Source organism: Grampus griseus, assembly GCF_964374135.1.
Source record: "Grampus griseus genome assembly, chromosome: 7".
Lineage (NCBI taxonomy): Eukaryota > Metazoa > Chordata > Mammalia > Artiodactyla > Delphinidae > Grampus > Grampus griseus.
The window spans coordinates 23536856-23552760 of NC_139001.1; the positions used below are offsets into that span (position 1 = coordinate 23536856).

General features: G+C 33.6%; 1 protein-coding gene across 2 annotated transcripts in view; it reads right to left on the bottom strand.

The window, feature by feature from the left end:
• The window catches only part of SPAG16 (sperm associated antigen 16), a gene marked incomplete at both ends in the record, with an annotated part of 885965 nt that overhangs the window by 833206 nt on the left and 36854 nt on the right, over positions 1-15905 (bottom strand). The window contains 3 exons of one of the 2 annotated variants that reach the window (XM_082657932.1): positions 1953-2022; positions 6598-6715; positions 12697-12804. In XM_082657932.1, coding sequence (XP_082514058.1) covers positions 1953-2022; positions 6598-6715; positions 12697-12804 — 296 coding nt within the window. Of the gene's footprint in view, positions 1-1952; positions 2023-6579; positions 6716-12696; positions 12805-15905 lie in introns of both variants that reach the window. The other variant, XM_082657931.1, reaches the window with a different exon arrangement.

Sequence of the window (15905 nt, forward strand, 5' to 3'; positions counted from 1 at the left end):
TCTTTGTGTTTATAGTTAGTTGCTTTTTTTGGATCTGTGAGTATATGCTTTACATCAAGTTTGGAAAATTTTAGGTCATCTTTTGTTTAAATATTTTTATGCCCCATTCTCATTTTTTTTCCTTTGGGACTCCAATTACTTGTATGTTAAACAGGCTCCTTCATTTTTTTTCTCTCTCTTCTTTAGAATAGATGATTTTTATTGATGGCTCTTAAAATTCACTGACACTTCCATCATCTCCAATCTATTGTGAAGTATAAAATTTTGATTTTAGTTATTGTATTTTTCAGTAAGAGATTTCTATTTCCTTTTTTTTTTTGAGTTTCCATTTATCTGCCAAGATTCTCTACCACTTCATTTATAATGTAATATTTTCCTTTAAGTCCTTGATCATATTAAAAAATAGTTGCTTTAGCATTTTTATCTGCTAAATCCAACACCTGGGCCATCTGAATATAGGTTTCCATTTATTGTTTCTGTCTTGATTGTGGATCACATTTTCCAATTTCTATAACATAACTAGAAAAATTTAATTATACACTGAGCAGTATGAAGGTAGATTATTAAACTCTGGACAATTATCTTCCTCTGAAAGGTACTGATTTCTGTTCTAGTAAGCAGTTTAATTTTTTGATGATCACCTTGAATTCCAGGCTTAATTTTATGTTCTGTTCGAGTGGATCCATGGAAAGCCCTAAATATTCCCCAAGGTTCTCTAACTTGGCAAAATTCAAACTCTAAACTCTGTTTCCCCTAGGAATCCTGTGTAAGCTTTCTTTTTGGTTTTATAGGGTGGGTACAGTATGGTTAATGTTAATATGGTGTCACCAAGGTGTTGAAGAGGTCTTTCAATCCAGGCCTGGCCAGAACGCCAATATATCCCATCACTGCTTGACAATTAGAATCCCTGATCCCCTCTTTTTGTTTTGTTTTTTCTGTTTTTTACTGGTTTTAATTTTTATTGTAGTTGATTTACAATGTTGTGTTAATTTCAGGTGTACAGCAAAGTGAATCAGTTATATATATACATATATCCACTCTTATTTGGATTATTTTCCCATATAGGCCATTACAGAGTACTGAGTAGAGTTCCCTGCGTCACACAGTAATTACTGTAGTTACTTTATATATAGTAGTGTGTATATGTCAATCTCAATCTCCAAATTTATCGTCCCTCTCATACCCCCTGGTAACCATAAGTTTGTTTTCTATATCTGTAACTCTATTTGTGTTTTGTAGATAAGTTCATTTGTACCCTTTTTTTAGATTCCACATATAAGCGATATAATATGATATTTGTCTTTCTCTGTCTGACTTACTTCACTCAGTATGACAATCTCTAGAATAGCCAAAGGAATCTTGAGAAAGAAAAATGGAGCTGGAGGAATCAGGCTCCCTGACTTCAGACTTTACTACAAAGCTACAGTAATCAAAACAGTATGGTACTGGCACAAAAGAGAACTATAGATCACTGGTCCCCTCTGAATCCTAAAGAGTCTTTTCTCTCTGGCAAATCTCAGGTAGTCTTGCATGTGTAGCCCAGCCATCATCTAAGGACTCATAGTACACTCTCTCACAAACCAGGCCACTGTTCATTGCAGCACCCTCTTATCTGGTGCCCTTTCCTACAGATTCTAGATGCTTCAACAACTTATGAACTATAGTCTGCCTTTTCAGTTCAAACAGGACTGCCATGCTCTTCTTGACCTCCATCGCCATAGAGTTTGGTTTGGAAATTTTCCCGGACAAAAAGTCATGATGATGGTGAAGCTCAACTTACAAATTTTCCTTCTATCATTTGCCTTCTGTGACTTGTGATGTTTTCCAATGCCTAAAAATAGTTGCCTCAAATATAAGGTTAAGAAGTCACCCTATCAGCATTTTGAGTTATGATAGGATTGAAAAATCACCAACCTATAATAAATTACAGTTTTATTATATTTCACTTTTACCTGTAATTTCAGGAGCATGGAAACTATGCCCTATTTCCATACGCTTCAGTGTTTCTTGAAGTCCAGAAATCTAAAAAGTAAAATCCAAAGATATGAGGTTATATACTAAATAACTCAAAAAATGGGTTAAAATACAATGTTTAAATATTGATTACAAAATATAGAAAATATTAATTTCTCTTGGATTAATTCCTATGTATTTTAAAAATTTAAACATTAATTGTAACAAAAGAAAACACAATTTTATTAAGTTTAAATTCAATTCCATGGCAAGTATTAAGTATCTATTATGGGTAAACGCCTGAAACATTTATTTCACAGCATAGTTTCCTGAGACAACAATACTCATTGCACACTTTTAATGATAATTATTCAGGTGTCTACTTTGAGAGTTTTCTCCTCTGTTGAAATTGCTTCACAACAGCCTAATTCATCTTTATGTCCATAAAAGATGAGGTAAGTATTACTTGGGAAGTAAAATATGAAGAGACTGTTGTTATCCTAAAACTCTTAACTCATCTTCCACCCACAAACTTACTCCTTGTTTTATTTAATTTGTTAGTTTGGTGGCATACCATTTACTGATATTTCCTGAAAAACAGACTTAAATTAAAAATTCAACCTTAAAAAGCTATCTCATCCCTTATATGATTATACCAACACAAAATATCATCTATTTAATTATATACAGATACACACATTTTTCTACTATCATTGAGTAGCAACATTTCCTTATTAATGGAAAATAGCAGATAATAATTTGTAATCTATGGATTAGTGCTCATGAAATGCCTGGGTGGGAAAAAAAAGTAAAAATTTTATATCTATTTTTGGATGCCAAATGGATTATAAAATTTTTTAACGAATTTCTTATTTAGTATAGTGTAAAATTTACATAAAAGTTGCAAATATGGTACAGAGAGTTCCTGTATACCCTGTTTCCCCTGTTAATGCCATGCATTACCATGGTACATCATCAGGCTCAACATCCAAACCAAATTTGGTTGGTGGTCCATCTATAGCTGCCCACAATAGTTCCTTTGTCCTTTGACATACTCCATTATCATATTGGGTATTTCCTTCCTCCCTTCCTTCCTTCCTTCCTTCTTTCCTTCCTTCCTTCCTTGTTTTCTTTTTTACATTATGAACATTTCCTAATTTCTAGCACAACATGATGCCCCAAATGCTCACCCGGGCTCATCTTGTATTTTCCTTACCCAGACTACACTCAGCCACTTCTCCAAGGAGCACTAACTACTTCCTCTTATTGGAGAATAGTATTAGAAATTGATATTAGGCACTGGATATACTTGTTGCTACTGCAGTGTCATTACTTCTAGACCCTCTCAGCAGACAGACCTAGAAATACATACATATATATGTATGTATCTTTTAGAATTTATCCTAAATTGAACCCCATGATCCAAAAACAATAAAATGTAATCTATTATACATATATATATATTCTAACAAATAAATTATATTTTATCTTTTTTGAAACATGGGGCTCTAATTCAGAATTTTGGACATTTTCAGTAATTCTGTAAAGTTGAAACTAATTAAATTATAGATGTTTCCATAAGACTTAAATAAATTTAAAAGTTGGGGACTTCCCTGGTGGCCCAGTGGTAAAGAATCCACCTTCCAATGCGTGGGACTCAGGTTTGATCCCCGGTCGGGGAACTAAGATCCCACATGCCTCGGGGCAACTAAGCCTGCGTGCCGCAACCAGAGAGTCCACGCACTCTGCAGCCCAGGCGCCACAACCAGAGAGAAGCCCACGTGCCTCACTGAAGAACCTGTGCGCCACAACGAAAGATGCTGCATGCTGCAAAAAAGATCCTGCGTGTCGCAACAAAGATCCTGCGTGTCGCAACTAAGACCTGACACAGCCAAAAATAAATTAAATAAATAAATAAATAAAATATTTTTTAAAGATAAATAAAAGTTACATTGTTTATTATCTATCAAAAGAATTTATAAACACATACTTATTAGATTTTTGTCATCTCACAGTACACTTTCACTCTTATATACAAACTAAATAGCATTAAAAATTCTAAAAACTAACCCTTCTTCATGCAAAGTATTTGAGAAGTCTATATGTTAAGAGAAACACAGTAAGCTAAATGGTCATTAAGATAAGGTTTTTAAGGAAATGATAAGGAAATGACAATGAATGAGAGTCAGGACAATGAGGTCCAGATGTTAAGGATCTCACAGAAGGTGTAGCAGAGGCCATGGAATAAGCAAGGTATATTAGGTTCACACTCAAAAGAACCACCCAGAACCATGTACCTAAACACCAGGAATATAACCAAACCAGTCACACTACACTAGAAAGTGAAGGCCGAAAGGATAGCATGTAGACTTTGGGCCAGTGGACACATAAGGGTCTCTTGTACTAGGAGCCATCTGGGAAGAGTGAGAAGAAAAGGATGCTATTTGATGACAGAAAATTAACACTGACAGATATGTTTTAGCTAAACAATCAGTTAATATAACATTCAAACACCCTGTGTTAAACTCAAAGAGACCGTTTTAACCCAGAAAGATCTGGATAGTCTTTAATAGCAGGTTATGTTTTATTTTGCCTTCAGCAGGAGTAGGGGTTCAAAGACAAAGTAAGTTGTAGATAATGAAGATACAGTTCTTTACATATCTGAATGGTAGTGTGTAAAATTCAACCCTTCCTCATAGAGAGAATGATTTTCATTTTCAAACATGTTTTCATTTTAGATACATATCAATCATAAGGCAAGTAATTTTATCTTTGTTTAATGAATGAGAAAAGAGACATATATGTAAAGTTACCTGAATGTTCACATGGCTACTTTGTAGCACAGCTGGGACTGACTCCTATCACTCCTAATCCTTAGCTCTTGTAACCAAACCAGTGATGAGCAATCTGAAACCCAAAGACTGTATATGGCCTAAATATGTCCTTAATATGGCCTTTGATCTAACCTCATGTTAGAGATAGGGGAACTGATGGCCATTCCAGGAAGATAACTTAGCCCTAATCACACTGATATTGCCTGGAAGATCTAGTCCAGTGATAGATAGATGGCAGATGTAGAAATCAACAACCTGTAGGGGAGTGTAGGCACTTGCCATCATGGATGCCTGGAAGGCCCTGATATCCCTGAATATTGAAACTTAGTCTGAGTGGTCTGTCAGAGACACCAAAGTATACGTGGTCACTTGGGAATGTATGGCCAGGGGACTGATGGATTCCTCCTGAGAGAAGAGTAATAGGGAGATGTGCATGCAAACAGGGGGAAAAGGAGAGTAAGATGAGGAGCAAAAGTCTAAGTTGTTTTGTGGCAGGAAAAGAAGCAGGAGCAACCTGAATCTAGCTCACAGTGTTCCAGGTTGTAGAACTGTCTCTTGTTGGGAGGCTGTGGGGACAGGTTAGATGAAAAAGAGCAAAGAGATGAAATTCTGAAGGTTTGACAATACAGTACCATAAAAATGTAAACTATTATTAAACTATTTTTATGCAATATTACCATTAATGCAATTCATACATTCAAGAATACACAATTAAATTTCAAGCACAAAGAAACACGAAGGGTTTCCCTGGTGGCGCAGTGGTTGGGAGTCCGCCTGCCGATGCAAGGGACACGGGTTCGTGCCCCAGTCCAGGAAGATCCCACATGCTGCGGAGCGGCTAGGCCCATGAGCCATGGCCACTGAGCCTGCGTGTCCGGAGCCTGTGCTCCGCAACGGGAGAGGCCACAGCAGTGAGAGGCCCGCGTACCGCAAAAAAAAAAAAAAAGAAACAAGGAGACAAGTGATGTTTTTATTGTAGTAGCTGAAGATTATACTCAAGAAAAGACAATATACAGTTGATTAAAGTATGTCTTAATAAAATCATTCACCCTTTTGTAACCATCGTGCAAGCTTCTGTAGCTTCTGAAAGTTTGACCAAAAATTAAAATCTCCAGAAAACAATAAAAGAATGTTAAGCATAGTAGCAGTTTTATATTTTCTAATAAAGTGTTACATATTTTTAATGTGGCCAAGAAACATTTTGTTTTATTTTTCTTGAATTCTATACTAGAGATTCCTCACCACTACCCCAGGCCTAGGCCTATACAAAAACCCTGCAAGAAGAATGAAAAAGGGTGTCAACAGCAAAAATGACTGAAAATTGCGTCAGTAACTAGGTGTTTCAAATATTCATTTGGGGGTAAATTGCATGGACTTTCTATTCATTATCTCATCTAAGTTTCACAACAATATTAAAAGATAGGTCATTGTGGTTATACTTTATGTATGAGAAATCTGAGTTTAAAGTGTTTAGGTAAGGTCCAGGTTTATAGCTGTCAAAGCTGGCATTTAAAACCCAGCTTAAATGTTGTTATGTTTTAATGGCTGAGTTTTTCTCTGTAACTATATTTTAATAATCTCCTAAAAAGTTATATTTTAATTAAATAGTTTTAATTCAATAATAATCTTTGTAGTTTTAAAATGGATATAATACTTTTCCTGGATGTTTCCAAATTAATCTTTTTTACAGCATGACAATTGGGGGAAATCTTTTAAAATTTAACTCAGAAACAAAACCAGTATTTCTAATAATGTTATAAAAACTAAATGGTTAAAAATCATTTTCAGGTAGCTTGGATGGTCTCTTTACCTGTCCCACTGCTCTGTCTCTTTCCAAAGAGGTCAGCATTTTCTGCTTCAGTAAAGCGTGGTGCTTCTCATATAATACTCTTATAGTTGGTTCATAAGATGCGTAATGTAACTTCAACCTATGAAAAATAAAGGGCATCTTAAAGGGTAATTGAGTTAAATCAGTGATTCCATATAACACCTAAATCTTTTTTCTATTTTTTTTCATTGGAATAAGAAATGAATTAACCATATAAAGGTCAACACAACAGAGCCAAGAAGTTCAAGAACTACTATTTGGCATACAACTTCCCTGCAACCTAGGTGGAGGTGGGAAAGTCACATTTCTCTTGGGTTAACTAGTTCTCTGTTTACTTTTGTTGTATTCAAGTATGCACCCAGAAGTTGCTGCTATTCATTGACAGAAAACAAAATTGCAGTTTCTTTAATTAGAAACAATTTTCAAAAAGACAAGGGCTACAAACAATAGATGATTAAACAGAAAGGGTGTCATTCACATCAAAATTAAGGATGGTCTTGAAAACAAGTATGAATAACCTCATATTAAGAAAATTAAGTATAAAATATTTTGATATCTCAATTCATCTCAACGTATGATATAAATTTTAAGAATCTGTTTTATTTGAAAATGCTTTCAAAATATTTTTTCACTTTTATGAAGCGTGATTTACATTGAGTGAAATATATAGACCTTAAGTATTACAGTTTTCATGCATGCCCAGGTAGTCCACATTGTCATCAAAATATAGAGCATTTCTAACATTTCAGGAGATTCTAGACATTCATATACTTGGAATCATAGAACATGTTCTCTTCAGAAACTGGCTTATTTCACTCAGCATAATTTTTTTTTAGATCCTTCCATGTTGTTGTATATATCAGTAATTCATTCCTTTTTATTGTGAGTACTATTCCTTTGTATGTATATTCTACAATGTGTTTATCCAATATTATGCTGATGAAGAACTGAGTTATTTTCAGTTTGGGACTATTATGAATAAGGTTTCTATGAAAATTCTTATACAAGTCATATAAGATATTTTTGGTTATGTACCCTCATTTCTCTTAGAAACCATACCTAGGAGTTGAATTGCTGGGTCGTAGTTTATACTTCCAACAGCAAAATATGAGACTCCTGGTTACTTCACCTCTTTGCCAACATTTGGTGATAATTAGTATATCTAGGGTTTGACAATTTTATTATCAATTTTGCCAGTTTTGTTATATTTTTATACAACCAATATATGATTTTGTTGAATTTTTCTTATGTTTATAACTTCGCTAGTTTATTGGTTTCTGATCTTCTTTTTCTTTCTTTGTATTTAATTGTTCTTTTTTGAGCTTCTAAGGTACAAGATTAGACCATTAGTTTAAATTTTTCTTCTTTTCTAATATAAGCTATCAATTTCACTTTATGCACTGCTTTGGCTGAATCCCACAAATTTTAATGTTACATTTTAAATCATTCAGTTCAAAATATTTTCTCATTTCCTTCTTTGATTCATGGGTGATTTAGAAATATGTTACTTAATTTCCAGTTATTTGGAAATTTTCCAGAGCTTTTTGTCATTGATTTTTAATTTAATTTGATTGAGGTCAGAGATACTTTGTACGGATATCAGTTCTTTGAAATTTATAGAGATTTTTTTTATGGCTCAGCATATGACCTATTTTGGTGAGCATTCCATAGGCACTTGAAAAGTCCAAAGTATTGACAGAATTCAAGAAATATCAATTATGCACAATTAATTTGTCCTATTCTGTCAACTTGAGAATTTTTTCCTATTTTTCTAATAATTGCTACAAGAGGAATGTTAAAATCTCCAATTATAACTATGGAAATATCTATTTTTCCCTTCTGCTTTATCAGGTTTTGCTTCATATATTTTCAAGTCTTATATTAGAATCATGCACATTATATCTTTCTGATGAACTGACTCTCATCAATATGAAATGACTTCTTTTTCTCTGGTTCTCAGGATGTCCCTGACAATGCTGTTTCTGTAGTGCTCCTCCTCAGGCCCTATGGGCTTGCAGAGGTGGCCCTCCTGCCCTAGAAAGAGCTAACACTTCAGCTGTGCTGCAAGCTGCTGCAGAGGCCTTTCGAAGTTTACCTTTAAGCTTTTTATAGGGCAAGTCTAAAATAGTTCCTTCTCCAAGACTAGAATAGCTCAGCTCCTATGGCAGGGTTTATCAAGGGTCTTAACTGAGTGCTCGGAGTATTCAGTGAGCTTTCTCCATTGTAGCTGGTCAGAACTCCTACATCTGCAATCTCTGGAATCTCCATTTGGCACACAGTTGCCCAGGAGCTGTTCTTTGCAGGCTTCATGTTCTGTTACCATGTACTTCCACAACTTAGTATCTGGTCAAAGACTAAAAGGAACCACTACAGATATTTCTCAAGTACCTTTTCATGTACCTCCCTCCTTTTGTGCACCCTGTCCTGCAAATTCTAGCTCTCTCAGCAGCCCTGAACTCTGACCTCTGCCTCGTCAGCTCATCAAGACTACCGTGGTCTGTGTGGGTCCCACCTTGTCATACTATTTTCTGAAAAGTGACTCCAGACAGAAATCTGGGCTGATCATGCTGCTCACTTTGTGTATTTCCCTCCTCTTAGACATCCCAGTTCTACTCTACAAAACAACACCAAAAATTCTGTCCAGTTTTGTAGTTCATTACAGTGGACAGCTAGTCCAGTACCAGCTGGAGAGCTAGCTTTATACCAGTTATTCTTATATGACTCAAAGCAGAAGTCTCCCAAAATAATTTTACATTTGTTTTTATTAAAAACTTAAAACAGTAGTCCTCATTTTATAAAATATTTTCATGAATATATTTATGAAAGCCATTGATTTATAAATCATATTTCTCAACATAATTTTGATTATACTTCATTGATGACAGTAATAAAACCTAAGCATTAAAGTTATGATATATATTTATATTATATTATATATAATAATATGTATTTTATATATGTTATACTTAGTGTGTATTAATTCAGTCACACTCAGCAAAGCAAGGGAGAGTAATAAAATAAAAGATATAAGTAGTATATATAATTTCATCCCCTATTCTACTTAATGTACTTAGCATATATACATTTTGCTATATACTATAAACTTCTAGGGACATTTATACATTTGTAAACACACATTCAGGTACAGAGTTATATACACAAAACGTTGTGTGCTGAGTTTGTGGGCAACTGAAGTAAAAACATTATTGATGATTTTGGCATCTACTCATTCATGAGACATGACTGGATTATCCTCTGTGCAAAGAATTAGCAACACATAAATACCAATAAGATATAACAAGGAAACATTCACAGAAATCTTCTGTTTAATCAGACTAAAAAAGTGTGACTGTTTCATAAATTCCATAAGAACCTCATAATGCATCCACTTATAAGTTCTAAATGTTGGTATTAAAAATTCTGAAAATAAGTACATTCATAATAAGTCACTCATGTTAAACAGGAAATTCTGAAAAATTGAGAGGTAAAAGCAACAAATTACAACTTAGTTGAACAATTTAGAGAAAACATTAAGGTTAACTTTTTGTGGTTTATGATAAAAAGACACATCATTGAAATATTTGGGTAAAATATGACACAGAGAACTCAGACCCTAACTTATCCTGGAATCAAAAACCCTCTTCTCTATAGCTGATTTATTATGCAACGGCGCAATTACAAGATAAGGTGTTCACTGCTGACTGATTAACTTCACTGGTGATTGATTAGCTTCATGACTAGTTTTTTGGGGACTCTCAGTTCATCAATGAAATTTTGTTTTAGGTCCTTAGAAAAAATATATTAGTGATTTATCCAGATGGTTCAATGGAGACATTATTCTTACTGATTAAATATGGAAATAAAGGCTATCTGAATATACACTAAGTGTAGTAATATTCCAATGTAATGTGGATTTCTTCACTGGGGCCCCTAAGGATTACAAAAAGTATAATCTGAAAATGCTGAATTTTTACATGAAATAAATTATAATAGTATTCTCTTTAAACATTCTAGGAAATTTAACAAGTATGATATATTTTACACATAGGCTCGAAGTCTCAAAAAAATAATTTAAAACAAAAACTCAAACAACAATTTACCATGAATACAACATCAGCAACAGTGAACAATCATATTTCAGCTGCCACAGCTGGATACCAAGGTGCTCTGAGACTGTCATCAACCCAAGTAACTGAAGTACTGAAGCCTGCCTGTATCAGCACAGAGGGTGAGAATGGACTCAAACCTGAGATCTTTCCCATGAAGAATGTACTGTGATTCAAACTCACGTATGTGTATGTGTATGTATGCACACACACACACACACACACAAAACTACTAAAATACCTTTGGGCTTTTCCTCTGGGCAAACGGGTACCTCACCCTGATGAAGGCACAGCAATTAGTTATCTTTGTACAAGAAAAAGCTTCGCTACCTTTATAGACTTCTACATGACTTCAGAAGAGCCACAGGCCTCTTTATTGTCCTGAGAGTAAAATAATTCCCAAATATAAAAGATATAAAATTAACTCCCAAATATTAAAATATAAAAATTTTTAAAACAAAATACAATATACAGTTCTAAAAAGAGACCTGTATAAAAATGCAAAAGGGAAATCTACGTGAAATAGTATATATTTAGCACATACTTTCAGTGTTAGGGTATGTGCAAAGTACTTACTATCTATTATGTTCCAGACACTATATTAGGTACTTTTATTATGACAGTTTTTACAGATAAGAAACAGAATTACAATGAACACACAAAGGTAAGTAGTGGAGCCAGGCTTCCAATGTTTATGTGACTCCAAAATCCAAGCTCTTTCCATTACATTGTACTACTTCTCAATTAATGTTATTGTTAAGAGGAAAACAAATCATTTCAAAGACTTTTTTCTGAATTTTTCTGGACTTGGAACAATTTTATGAATCAAAAAAATAATTTAGACCAAAATATGAAACCAAAAGCATTGATTAAAGTCAATGAATAAACACTCTCAAGGCCTTTTTTTCAAGTTAATGCAATCTCTTTCATTAAACTGGTTTTGATTTCTATAGAGATTCAATTAAGAAAAATCAGAAAAACGCTAATTTCTAATATATTGCTAAGTTAAAAGGTACATTGATTCTTTCGAGACAGCCTATAATTAAGAAATCATAAAAGTCATAATGACCATAATCACTACTAAAGACAGCAATTATCCTGACCACCCCTAAGCTATGTTGTTCAATACAGTAGCCACTAGCCAAATGTGGCTATTTAAATTTAAACTTAAATTAATTAAAATTAAATAAAATCAGCAATTTAATTCATCAGTTGTACTAGCCACACTGAAAGTGCTTAGTAGAGGATGTGACTAATGGCTATCATATGGGGCAGTACAGATATAAAATATTTATAACATTACAGAAAGTTCTATTGGGCAGCACTGCCCTAGAACAAGTAAAGGAGAATTTTAGTTAGAGATTATAAATTCTTTTCTTATTTGGCGGGTGGGGGGGGGGGGGTCAGGGAGACGAGGAGGGCAGAGGGAAGTGAATCTGAGTATCATTAGAGTAATTTCTAAAAGTCTTAGGATAAATTCAAGGTTATGCAGTATGTGGCCCCTTCCACCTTGCCCTTGTCAAGCTGCTTCTGCACTTTGCTCTCCATTCTTACAATTTGGCGAACATGTCATGTTCCTCCAGTGACTTGGTGCCTTTGCACAGGACGCTGACCCCACTTCCTCACCCTGTTAACTCATACTTTAGAATTCATTTCCTTTAGAAATAGGTCCCTGAACCAAGTCACTCTCCAATCTGGTTGGGGTGACCACCTCTTGGCTTGCATAAAAACAATGCAGTATATTTCACTATATTTCTGTTTAACTCCTCCCCCATTACACATCTTAATAGTCTCTGGGAACCTTGACAGCAAGGACCTAAACTTGCTCATCTTTGTATCAAACACATGGCACACAGTAGATGCTCAATAAATGCTGAATGAATAACTTTACCTGGAACCTTCTTCCATGGCCAAATGGCTTAACACAAATTAAATAGTTCTTTGATAAATATGCCAACAAATACTAGCAGCTTACCCTTTGAGGTCATTAATTAATTTGTCTTTCTCCTGGACTGTTCTCTTGTGGTGCATTCGATGAAAATCACGTTCTTTCTGAGTTTTCAGCAGATCTTCTCTAGCCTTGCTGAAAAATAAAAATAATAACAACTTTAAAAATCACTGCTAATTCTTTTCTGAAAAAATTATTTACTTATCAGTTCAAATCCAGTACTAAGCAATTCAAAAGATTATTGAAAAGCAAAGATTCCACTATAATTCTCATTGAAATATCCCAACCAATATAACATATATGGGGGTGGGGAATGAACAGGCTAAAACCTGTAGTTTCAAAACTATCATTTATTCATGTTTCATTTAAATAAAGGAAAATTAAAGGTATGCTGCCACAATAACACATAATCCATCTATTTTCAAAGACAATTTGCTTATAAAATTGAAATACATATAAAATAGGATAATTCAAAATAATTACAAATAAAGGAAAAAACTTTACAAAATTTAATTCTGAACTTGCTTGAATATATGGTTAAGTGGGCTACTTAGTTCTGATAATTGTAAAAAAGAAAGCGTATAAATTCTAGAAAACCAAGATTTTATTCTGGTAAGGCATGTGAAAAATATATACCACCTACAGATCATATTACTAAAATAATTGGTAACTTAATGAGAAAAGTCTTCAATATCAGTGTTGTGATACAGAAGCATTCAACTGGATATATCTTCTATAGATCCCTGGCATAAAGCAAGCGAGAGTATTCTTTCTCAGCCCAAGTCGTATGTGAAAAAATTAATGGGAATGTTTCCCCCACCTCTACAATGTAAGTTAGTTTCAATGTAATAATGTAAAATATAATTTATAATGTAAAAGTGGTTATCTAACAGTCTTAGTTAACTGACAAAATGCTACTGCACTGAGATTCTAACATTCTGAAAAATGGATGGACTAAATTTGAGTACTGACAGCTCTCAAAAAGATCAGAATGGAATAAATCTGCCTCTCATATTTCAAAATTCAGATTATATGAAATAAATGCACGTAATAGATTTCTGCTTTAGGAGCTATGTCAGAGCAATCATTGAGGAATGGTGGCTGGGATACTGCCAGAGCACTGGTATGAGTTTAGGTTTTCAGACTTCGGATGGCACATATTATGATCAGTGAGACTTCTTGCTGAAAGATCAAGCCATACGTGGCATATGATGAAAGTGTCTTTTCCATTCTGCCAAGTTTCCTTCTTTCTCCCCTACCATCTCCCACTTATTTTGGATGACCTGTACTGTTCTTCATTCTACTGTCAATGTTGTAGTTTTGACCACATGTAAATAAACATTGTGTCACAGTACTTCATGGTCTAACCATCTAACCCTCAACTTCCTTTCCAGGCCAACAATCTTGAAGGCACAAGAAAATGTTGATTAAAATATTGAGACTTGAAAAATCATCTGTGGAATATTCCAACTATTAGATAAACAAACAGTTTGTTCTTTCCAGGTTTTAACTCTGTGTGTATGTGTGAGAGAAGATGGACCAAAAAAAAGAGAGAACCCCTCTGCCACCAAAATGTGCCCAATGAGTAGAGAAGTGAGTATAAGGAGGAGTGAGTTTAAGTAGAATGACTAGAAAAGATAAATGGCTGAGTTGGCATTTTGTTGTGAAAACACAAGAACATCACTTGAATTCACATTCACTTAAAAGTATGTAAAGTGTCTTATATACTATCATGCACATAGAAAATATTCAATAAATGCTACTGTAATCATCATCATCATCATATTACTATTTAGTATAGTAGAACAGATATATTCAATTCCTCAAACAGCTACATTTATCTACCTAAAATAGGGGGCATGCCAGTAGGTAAATATCCTCTAAGGGATCAAAAATATCAGAATACATGACTATTAGTAAAACTGATCTTTTTGTATATCTTTATAAAAGAATTTAAACTTTATGAACATCGATTTTGAGTCTACTAAAACTCCATTTTGAGTCTACAACAACTTGATGAATTACTTCATGGGCTTATATTTTATTTATCTTATCTGAAATGTAAACTCATAATAGGTTAAAAAAAACTTAGAAAAATAATATTGCAGAGTTTCTTAAGCAGAACCACAAATGTGCAGCACTGCATCAACTCACTTCTTAAATATACACTTAAAGTCCTATTTGTACTCATCCCAGGAAAGAAAGCATAGGAATTGACTGAAGTATTGGACTTTATAAAGTTTTTCTGACCATTAAATTGGTTTTCAGAGACTCGCTTTCTGTTTGGACAAATGAAGTCTACTCAGTGAAACAATTTAAATTCATTTCATGGTGATGCTTCTCCTATTATGACCTTCCTGCTGCCCATTTGCTTAATAAAAGGAAAATAAAAGTTGTACTAAAAAATAAAGTTTGAAATATTCATATAAGCTATTAATATTTAAACTATATAGTATTTTCTCATTATATTAGTAGAGCATCGTTGTGTTTAAGAAAAACTTTTATTAAGACAGACACCAAATATATAAATTCTATTTCAAGTACAATGAAGCAAGTTATTCAGTGAAACATTCTATTTAGATTCGTATATCAAAAAGAACACACTACTTAAATGCTTTTCCTTAATGAGATGGCAGAGTGACTAACTTCCCCATTTCAGGAAAGCAGCATATCAAAATATATAATTAAATTATAAAATATCAAGATACTCATATATTTTCATACTATAAAAGCACTGTCCCCAAAACTCCATGTTTAACGTATTAACGTGGTTTAATAATGTACTCTAAAAAATTATTTTTAACTGAATGCTCCAAGTAAAATAATTTTTATTAACTGAATAGTTTTTACTAAGCTTTTAATAATAGATTTATTGAGTTATTCTGTTATCATAATTTGGCAAAAGGTATCATATAAACATTTTCTTGTTTACATGCACCAATCAAAGTAGGCCATCTTTATCATGTATTTTTTCGTGTGCAAACTTGAATCAAAGTAATTTCTGATAACAGTACTGTATAATTACCAACTATTTCATTCTCTTCAATTGGTTATAAATAAATTTGTTTAACCCACTACAATTATTATTGGAATAATTGTCAGATAGCCAAAATACTACTCAGCTAGATTAGATGCAAACTTTCATTATATTCTTAACCAAAAAAGAAAGGGGTATACCCATGTCTGGAAAAAAATACCTTCTTAATTTAACAAGCAATTACCTAAACACTAAAGCA